Source organism: Nannobrachium achirus, assembly GCF_963921795.1.
Source record: "Nannobrachium achirus genome assembly, chromosome: 12".
NCBI lineage: Eukaryota > Metazoa > Chordata > Actinopteri > Myctophiformes > Myctophidae > Nannobrachium > Nannobrachium achirus.
In genome coordinates, this window is record NC_137832.1 from 50,271,522 (window position 1) to 50,281,925 (window position 10,404).

Consider the following 10,404-nt stretch of genomic DNA (forward strand, 5'->3'; position numbering starts at 1 on the left):
ATGGTGGCGGAAACCTTGCAAGGCACCAACCTGCTTCATCGGGAGCAATTAGGAGGTCAGAGTCTTGCTCTACGACAAAGTACAGTACAGAAACATAGAGCATAAGTGGTTAATGGAAGACCAAAAGCATACATTTTTCTTATAGAAAATGATTTAAAAAGTAAGAATTAGGTTCCCACCCGACAGTCACTTTGTGTACGGTAGCAGGGCCTGGCAATCCTCACCAGGGAAAGGTACTGTACCAGGCAGGGCCGTGAGATCCCGATCGGAGTGTCTGCCTCGATGCACTGAATCGAGAGACATCTCTGTGACACTTTGACACCCTCGCTCCTCCCTCAAGGAATTTGTGGCCCCTCGGTTGATGCACTTGCTTGTTTCTGTTTTTTCTTTTCCCAACCTCAGTGGTAACACCAGCCATGTAACGTCAGGAGTGATCATGCACATGGTAATTCAGCCTCTTTTTTTTTTGCGCCGATCCTGTCGCTGATGTGTTACGGCAGCTCATCCGTGATACAACAGCCCCGGAGCAGTAATAATTAATGCTAGCCAACCCGGAATACGGCTCGGCATGCACATGCCTTCGGGGCATACACACACGCACAGACCTTCAGAAGCTGTAGTTACGCATTTCTTATACATCTCATCTACTTCCGTGCACTCAAAAACAGCCCCCGCTCAGAGGCTGCCCGGTGGAGCAGCCCACAGGGGCCTTGTAGCCCTCTCCCCGACCTACGGAGGAACTCAGCGTCGAGCTCCCCGGGTGGCCGTGGAAAGGCCAAGCACGCCCATATTACCCGTGTCGGGCTAATGTCAAACCTCTTAACGCAGGGGTCTTGGACAGGGGTTTCCGGGGACCCATAGGGGGTTCTCAGAGTTACTTCAGCAGGCGGGCTACCAAATCTTTGTGTGGTAGGAACTTTTGAACCCAGGCATCCCTTTTCTGAGGGGAATATTGCCCGGAAATAGCAGATCTACAAGCTCACAACGCCTCGCAATGCGAGGTGTCGAGAGCTTGTAGATCTGCTATTTTTTGGCACACAGGTTTAGTGTAGTACAGAGAGAAAAAAGAGCAGGACAAGTATAGCGAGCCAAAGGTCAGGTTTACTGAGTATTGAGGGTTGGTAAAATGTCTGGAAATACACAAAAACACGTATTAATATAAAAGATAATGTATTTAACAAACAAAAAAACTAAAACATGAATTCACTCAACACTGATGATAGTGTCCAAGAAGTTGTTTATGACACGATAAACAACAAAATGTAATACAACAATATGTAGTAGGTGGTCCCTCAGCTCTCTCTCTCAGCTAAGGGGTCCTTGGCTGGGTGTGGTGGTCCCCAGGTGCAAACAACCATATAGTATAAACAGACGTGCTAGATCACCATCCATCCTGTTGTGAGTTGTGACACAACACAGCAACAATCCTGAGTTTTAATTTTACTCTGAGAGTTAAAAAAAGCAGTGAATGAAAATGAAATGAAAATTAATGAAATGTTTCTGTTCAGCGTTGGCATTTTTTGATTTGCAGCGGTGTTGACTTACAATTGTGTTGGTATTTTGATTTCATTGAAAGACACTGCGGTCGGTCGTGATTTTTAAATAAAATCCTCAATAAAATGTCACTTCCAATGTGTTTTATATTCTGATGTTTCACTGCCATCCACATCCTGCAGTATATACAGCCAGCCCACTATTAAACTGTCAGTAGGGATTGCCAGTGAACCACACAGAAGTCTGTGCAGCAGTGTGAATCAGAGAGGTTTATGCTTAAACACTTAAACGAATTCAAACATTTCTATAGATTCACAATGAATGCGTGGGGGGAAAGTGACTCTTTGTATTATAATTTTGCATGACATTACACTAACCCGTCCACCCATCTGTCTCTCTGTGTTTCTCAAAGGGGGTAGACTCCTGCTCCTGGTGGTGTGGCTGCACCTCGCGCCCCCGGCCGACGGCTGCCCTGCCAAGTGCGTGTGCTACAGCGAGCCAAGGCCCACCGTGGCGTGCCAGCAGCAAGGGCTGTTCTCCATCCCCACCGAGATCCCCGTGCGGAGCCAGCGGATATTCCTCCAGAGCAACAAGCTGACGCGGGTGGGCTCCACCAGCTTCAACACCGTCCAGAACCTCACCGTCCTCTGGCTGTACTCCAACAACATCAGCCACATCGAGGCAGGGGCCTTCTACGGCCTGGAGAAGCTGGAGGAGCTGGACATCGGTGACAACAGCAACCTCCGCAGCATCAGCCCCACGGCCTTCCGGGGCCTGACCAAGCTGCACACCCTCCACCTGCACCGGTGCGGCCTGTCGGAGCTGCCCGTCGGCGTGTTCCGGGGCATGTTCTCCCTGCAGAACCTCTACCTGCAGGACAACAACATCCTGACGCTGCACGACGACACCTTCCTGGACCTGGCCAACCTCACGTACCTGTACCTGCACAACAACAAGATCAAGATCGTGACGGACAACATGTTCCGCGGCCTGATCAACCTGGACCGCCTGCTGCTGCACCAGAACCGGGTCGTCTACGTGCAGCCGCGGGCGTTCAGTGACCTGGGCAAGCTGAAGTCCCTGTTCCTGTTCTTCAACAACCTCACGGTGCTGACGGGGGAGACCATGGACCCGCTGGTGTCCCTCCAGTACCTGCGACTGAACGGGAACCAATGGATTTGCGATTGTCGGGCCAGAACCCTGTGGGACTGGTTCAAGCGCTTCAAAGGCTCCAGCTCTCAGCTGGAGTGCTACCTTCCCGCCACCCTGGAGGGGAAGGACCTGAAGGGACTGAAGAGCGACGACTTGGAGGGCTGCGTGGAGACGACCCAAACGCAGACCAACCTCTTCAGCAGCTCCAAGACACACTCGGGTAAGTTCCCCTCCACGGAGAACCCCCTGGGGGAGGCCGTCCCCAGGTGTTGTCTGGGAGACAACGATAAGTCCTCCATCCTCTCAGGCAAGAGCCGCCAAATCACCAATAACCCCCTTAAGGAGAAGGAGAATATTTCCAAGACCAAATTCAAGGAGCCGGAACGAACGAAAAATGAGACCCGGAACAAGCAGAGCGACGGGCCTTTGGGGACCTTGTCCAACACCCTCGACACGTCCTTGGAAAATCTAAGTCCCGACCTCATAGACAATCTGGAACCCTCCGCAGCTCCGAACAAAAAGAAAAAGAAGTGTTCCAAAAAGCCCAAATCAGACACTAGCCATTGTCTCAAAGCCGAGGGATCCACAATTCATGCGCTGCGACTTCCCCTCATTTCCGTGATCTGGATCTCTCTAGCCATGTCTTAGGGCTCCTGATCAGGACTTGCAGATTGTTAATGCTCATGACAATGATACAGAATCCACAGTGACTTCTAAAAGCAGGCAGAGACTGAAGAACAAGAGGTTACGTTGCCACCCTTCCCCTTACGACAGGGGTACGGACAAACAATAATGAAGATGTTAGAGTACATTTAACAAAAATGGATGCCTTTTACAGAACACTTCAGATCTGATGTATATAATGAATTGGTGCCCAAAATTGTTTGTTCTGTATGTACTTAACTGTACTGTGTCTAAGCTACACGTTGGAGATGCCCTTCTTCCCATCCAAAAAAAAAAATCAAATAAAAGAAGCTTTTACTGCAAAGACAGTGACTGCCTAGACAGACAAACTGCTGGAAAACGAAATAAAAAATATATAAAAAAGAATTAAAAGAAATTACAGGAAATTAAAAGCCGAACGCACACAAAGAATGTTTGGGTCTGTTCATCAAAGAAGAATGATCTCCATTACCCATTATTTATTCAAAAGTGATGCATTTGTTGGGTACTGTTATGTTTTTTTGATAAGTAATTGAGTAAAGACAAATGTTTTCGCCCCCATTTTCAGTTAAATTGTCATGACAGAAAGGGTATATGGGAAGCATTTCCTTAAAGAATGCTGCTGAACTGTTCAGACTACGATGGAACCATAGATATGCATTTTATTTTACTTGTGTACAAGTATGAATATATTATAAATAAAAGTTCTTATTTCGTAGACCTTTCCGATATCGACTGTTATTTTCAGGTATATTAAAACCGCAGGCCTTATTATTATACTGTGCTGTGTCTCTTGCCAAGATGCAACCTTGGGATGTATTATTGCACCCAAGATATTGCATTGCATATTCATGAGTAAAAAAAAACCAACTAAACAACTAAGTGCATTGTACTCATAAAGTTATGCACTTTCTCTGATGTGCTGCTTTAACGAGGTAAGAAAAATTATGCTTTACAGTGAAACATTATTCTAAGATCATGTCAGCAAAACGGTTCCAAATGAGCACCCGAAATATATTTGAATCTAATGTGAGCAATAATGTCTGGCCTTATTACGTATTAGTCAACCGTACTGTACTGCAAGCATGCAGAGCAACAGACCTATTATTACTGTATCTCCTAGACGGATAGCAGGCCTGCTGTGGTATATGTATCTTATTTTGGGGATGGGGGTGCATGGCGGGTTGAGAGAGATTTATTTTCCCTTTGGTTCATCCCTGCTATATAAGCCTAACAATTATCAATGTAGGCATTTAGCACAGGGTTTCTCAAAGTGGGTGCTATAGGGGCAGTGGTTCTCAACCTTTTCAGGTGGCGACCCCCAAAATAATCGCATTTTAACTGGGGACCCCCCCCCCCCCACCCTGACGAGCACTAAGAGTTGAGCCATTAAATTTTTTATAACACAGTTCTATAGTGGAAAAAGAAGATCTACATGCTCACAATACCTCGTAGATCGTATATTTTCTCAATTTTTGCCTCTAATATTTGACAATTTGGCCAATGTTTACTTTGTCATTTTAGAGGTATTAAAAAGTCCTTAAATTGTGACTTTAGAAACGTGCATATACCCTCTATAGACTTAAACCTTATGTTGGTTTGTTTACTGTTGAGTGAGAAAACAATGTTGCACATTAAGTTAATCATCTGGGGACCCCTCAAAATAATGTGGGGACCCCCCGGGGGCCCCGACCCACAGGTTGAGAACCACTGCTATAGGGAATACTTTGATAATACTTGGAATTTATCAAAATCAATGCCTCACGTTGTGACCCGTTGTGAGCTTGTAGATCTGCTATTTATGGTGAACGTTCCCCCCAGAATATAGGGATGCTGGGGTTTAAGTGGTTAAATGCCAAGTATAAAAGTATTTTTTCCTATGATGGAATTCTCTCAAGTTTTCCACATGCGCCTCCCAACTTCAGTTAATGTGGCCCGCAGGTTAATATCGGAATACTGATAGATTTCAGCTGTCACAATTCCAAACATGCGAACATAACACACTAATTACTTCAGTCAATAATTAGTAGCTTATTAATGACTAATACAAGTCTTTTTTTAATATTCCCAATGTATTTGTATTTATGTTGATAAAGTTAACACAATAATATATAAATGCATATAAACTTTTCAGGATTCCAAGAAATAACTAAAAATAATTCAGGATTCCAAGGGCGACGCGTTTTGAGCTTGTAGATCTGCTATATTTGAGTGTATATGCATTGTGGCCCTCTGGAGTGAGTGTGGAAATACAATATAGTGGCCCTCGATCTCCATCATCAAAGTTGCCCACCCCTGAGGTAAACAATGAACCTAGCATCTGTCTATAACATGGGATTCTCAAACATTTTCATTACAAGGCCCCCCAGATGCCTTATAGGCCAAGGACCACCATAACTTTTACGGGTACATTTGGTCCCATTTGTTACTGTAACCCTCAAGGGACCCCATGGAACCCCCCTCAAGGACTCTGGGGTCTGGGGGTCCCCGGACCCCAGGTTGAGAACCACAGTTCACTAGCATACAGGTGTGTGTGTGTGGCAGCGAGCGAGCGACACCATCGTACAGTGAAGTATAAACCTGGCCCGACCCGCATGGTGAAGTGCAGAGCCCTCGGCCAAATCCAATATGAACTCACTGGTGGCGGTGAGACCATTTGTTTGCTGCTATACTGGGCAGAGAAGAAATATACAGCATGCCCTGCGGATCACCCCTCACTCTACAACCTGTCAGCTGGATGCATGCGCTTTGAACTTTTTACCCCAGACTTTAAACCTTTATCACTTTTATCTGTTATCGGTCAAAGGACATTGAGCTAAGAATAACACGTTTTTTAGCATACATTTTTATCTGGCCTCTTTTTGATCCTCAGTATTTTCCCTATGTGTTATTCTAATCTGGTCACATATCTCCCAGGGCGTGCGGGAAAAGATCAAACAAATCAACGATTATATTACAGTCAGTACACACAACAAGCGAAAACAAGCCACTCAAAATGAGACGCCATTTACACAGTATGCTGTAGCTTAAAGACCTTAAAACAACCACTGTGTGCACACCGCAAGATGCTTGGGTGAACTGCCCGGGGCAACAGGACAAACTCTGCATAATATTAGATTAAGCTTATACATTAGCTTAATTTATGCTTTACATGGACAGTATAGCATACATTATAAACTCTGCGTTGCCCATAGTTAACGCAAACATGTTCAGAAATGTTTACGGAATATTCAAAGAAATTACTTTTTCACATTTACCGCCTGATGTCCTTGAGGGGGAGAAACTATCTTTGATTACCAGCACTTATGAATTCTGTCCATACGGAGAGCGTAAACCATTTGGAAGCCAGTAGCCACACGTTTCCACTATTATGTATGCCTTTAATTATCACTCTGTGGTCCCGTTTTTCAGGGCCGAGTTTCCTGTGGAGGGACCATTTCGCGAATCCACAGGCCTGAATAAAAAGGGGCCTGATAATCTACACCAAATTAAGTGGAGATCCTGTCGGCGGCCGCGGCTCCTGTTTTATCTCCCACAAAGAGTGGGGGATTATAAAGGCAAGGCTCTCCACAAATCCCCGGGGCTTTTCATTGTCGTCGATTAACCCTGGAAAGCGAGAGGACCTGAGGGGACCTGCAGAGATATTGATCTACGGTGGGAATCAGCGGGGAGAATCAGCAGGGCCCTCCCTCCCAATTTAACAGACTCCCTCTCCCGTCCCCTGGTACACGGGCCGCCGAGGCTGAGGAGATGCCAGTAATTGGGTCTGACTCGGGTCGAACCGCTCCTGTCTGTCTTTCATGGGAAGCAGTCCACGGCTGTGTTTCCCATCTCAATCCCCAGCGCTTCTCAGCCGGAGCCGGCGGTGTGGTGGTGTGGACCCCAAAAAAGCGGGCCATGAGAAACAAGACTGGGTTTCACACCAGGTGAGAGACACTGTTGACGTTAACCACGAAGCCTGCATAGCACCCCATCTCAACACACTCTTCTCACTCCCAACTCCTGGTATATTGTTTCTTGGTCGAGATACTTTTTGTTGCAGGTGGAAAAGGTACCATTTTCATGCACCACACTGAGGGCGGATAGTAACCGATTCCCGCCCTATAAATATGGAAAAAGGAAGGCGGTGAGTCGGCAGAAGTGGACATAGCACTGCTCAGCGCGGGCACTCACTCTGCCTTTGGCCCTGTGTTACTTAAAGGTAGGGCAAGTGATGTGTTTTGGTTACTAAAAATATTTTGTTGATAGGTTAAAGCAATCATTGCTCTGAAGTGTTTGTTCAGTAACACAGGGATCTCCCTGTCTCTCCAGCTCTTTAATAAACAGAAAATACATTTCCAAACCTTCAGCCAATCAGGAGAAAGGGTACCCATTCATCAGCTTCATTTTTATAGTGCTCCAGTTCCATGTGTCATCACTTTCAATTTCACTTGTTTAATCTGTATCCTGACCGAGTTCTCTATCCTGATTGGATAAAATTGGTATCCTGGCCTATAAATGCACACATAGTGTCCAATAGGAGACATGGAGACTCCTGTTACGGAACAGACACAATACTATCAGAAAATAGAGCTATTAAAAACGTATTTTAACCAATCACTTACCCTACCTTTAACTAAAAGTATCAATACCAAAATGCACAAATGCTACTTTACAAGTAAAGTACAGCACTTGAGTAAATGTACTTCGTTACTGTCCACCAATAGATGTTAATGGGCCAACTGTGAGTATTATGTGACGAGTTGGTAGTGCGAATACGATGGCCTATCTGCCAAATGTAAACAGAGTAACAGAGATGAAGATGTCTGTTGAACTTCAGTTTGACATCCAGTCATGCAATTCACTTAGTGTAACATATTGATATTGTCGTTATCGGCTGGAAACCATGTATGTCCAAAACTATTTATAATCTTAAAAATGATTTAAACAAGTGAAAACAGCCGATCTACAAGCACACACCACCTCGCAGATCTGCTGTTTTCACTAGTTTTGTACAACGGCCTTGTGATGAAGCAGGGCTTTACTTTGCGAAAAAATGTACAAATTTGAAACTTGGAGATACAAGGTTTCTGCCCGACAGTGACGATATACTACATACAGTATAATGTAGGTCTGAGACTGGGAAAGTCGTCCTTCTTCGTCATCAGTGGACCACGCATTCAGTGTTCCATCACAGAATATTGCATGGCTCCACCACCTGCCTTTGCGTCTACAGTACGGTCCCTTTTGTTTAGCTGTTTCATTGTATGGGAGTGAAATTGAATAGTGCAAGAGCAGCCAAGGTGAAGAAGTCGATTAAAATCCAACCTCTGCCAGAAATGCTACGTGTGTGTGTTCAGAATTGGGTCCAGAGTACACATCAGGATTAGCTTTTTTATTTTAACCACATGAAACCTTTAGCCCACATGTCTCAGTAGGCTCTGCTTATAACTGTATAGTCCCTGGAAAGCAGAAAGTGGCATACCCTTTTCCCATAGCTTTGTTTGATTGTCTCTGCAGCTAATTTGAACCGAAAACACGTACAGTAATGAAGCTGTCAAATGTTTTTGGCTCAAATCTGCTGTCAGAGCCGGAACAGGAAATGGGCAAACCATCTTCTGCACACATGGGCCTACATGCACAGTGCCAGGCAAACATTAGGTGAAGATTCAGCAAAACTAGCAGATCTTCTACACCAGTGGTTCTCAAACGTTTTCATGTCTCGTCAGGGTCCATTTGGTTCCATATGTACACTCTCTGAGTTACAGACCCAGATAAGGGTCCATTTTGGTTCCAAAATATATGATGTCATTAAATCTGTGTATTTCAATTGGGACTTTTGACTCAGAGGCTTTCAACTTTCCGGAAGAAACAAAAAATACACAGGGAAAACATAGTTGCATACAATAACCAGTTAACCACAACTGGGGTCTATTAGAGTAATGTTAACTCCATAGACACATACAAAACTGAGAAAGTACAAATCTATGGCACCACCTCTTTAAAAGGTGGCTGTAGTGAATAGAGAGCTGTCACTGGTAGGGCTGTCACAATTATTACATAATCGTCTAATCGTGATTATTTGACATTATCGCAATTATTTTGTCATAATCGTCATAATCGTGAATGTTGCAAAATGTCAGAAATAGTGGAAATAGCAGATCTACAAGCTCACAAAGCGTCGCATCGCGACGCGTTGTGAGCTTGTAGATCGGCTATTTCCACTATCAAAGTAATTTTTTAATAGTAAGTTGTCAAATATGTCAGTAATGTATTGGTATATTTAGGTTATGTTTCATATCTACCATGTACAACTTCAAAGCCTAAAAGCCAAACAGAAATGTAATTATCAACGACAAAAACACAATTAAATCGTTAATCGCCAATTATTTGAGTGACAATTAATCGTCATGTAAAATGTCATATCGTGACAGCCCTAGTCACCGGGTCAGTCACCCTGAGCCCATGCCCATGTCTATGAGTCAAAATGTCCCTGAGCAAGACACTTAACCCCTAACAGCTCCACCCTGAGCCCTCATCATGACCATCTGAGCAGCCATCAGCTGGGTGAAGCTGAAACTGAATTTCCCCTGCGTGATTAACAGTGGTCCCCCTCCCCCCATAGCTCTATCATCAGTGTACATTGTGGTATTGGGCATGTGTGGGACTGTGGGCACTTCTGACTCTGAGATGGAACAGATGGTGAGAGGAAGCTCTTGTAAGCTTAAGTAAGTGTGAATGACATCTACAACAACGGCAGGAGACATTCTCCAGCTCTCATATACACTCCACCACATGCTTTATCTCACTGGTGCACATTCACACCCGGTTATTCTTCACCGTCTCCTGTCCCTTTCTATATTACGGCCCACCACTTCACGCATACACACGGCGCACGTATGCGAGTACAGTACACACACTCACACTGCACGCGCACACACGCATGCACGCACACACACACGCACACACACACACACACACACACACTCACACACACACACACACACACACACACACACACACACACACACACACACACACACACACACACACACACACACACACACACACACACAAAGGTAGATGCCTCCTCCCTTTCTGTGACGCACGCAGAAG

At 45.0% G+C, this 10,404-nt stretch overlaps 1 protein-coding gene across 1 annotated transcript; it reads left to right on the forward strand.

Annotated features, from left to right (window-relative positions):
• On the forward strand, positions 1-3,294 carry rtn4r (reticulon 4 receptor; the record flags this gene model as incomplete). Its single annotated transcript, XM_080738724.1, has 2 exons — positions 1-55; positions 1,907-3,294. The coding sequence occupies 2 exons, from the start codon at positions 1-3 to the stop codon at positions 3,292-3,294; spliced, it is 1,443 nt and encodes a 480-aa protein (XP_080594850.1).
• Positions 3,295-10,404: the final 7,110 nt, after the last annotated feature.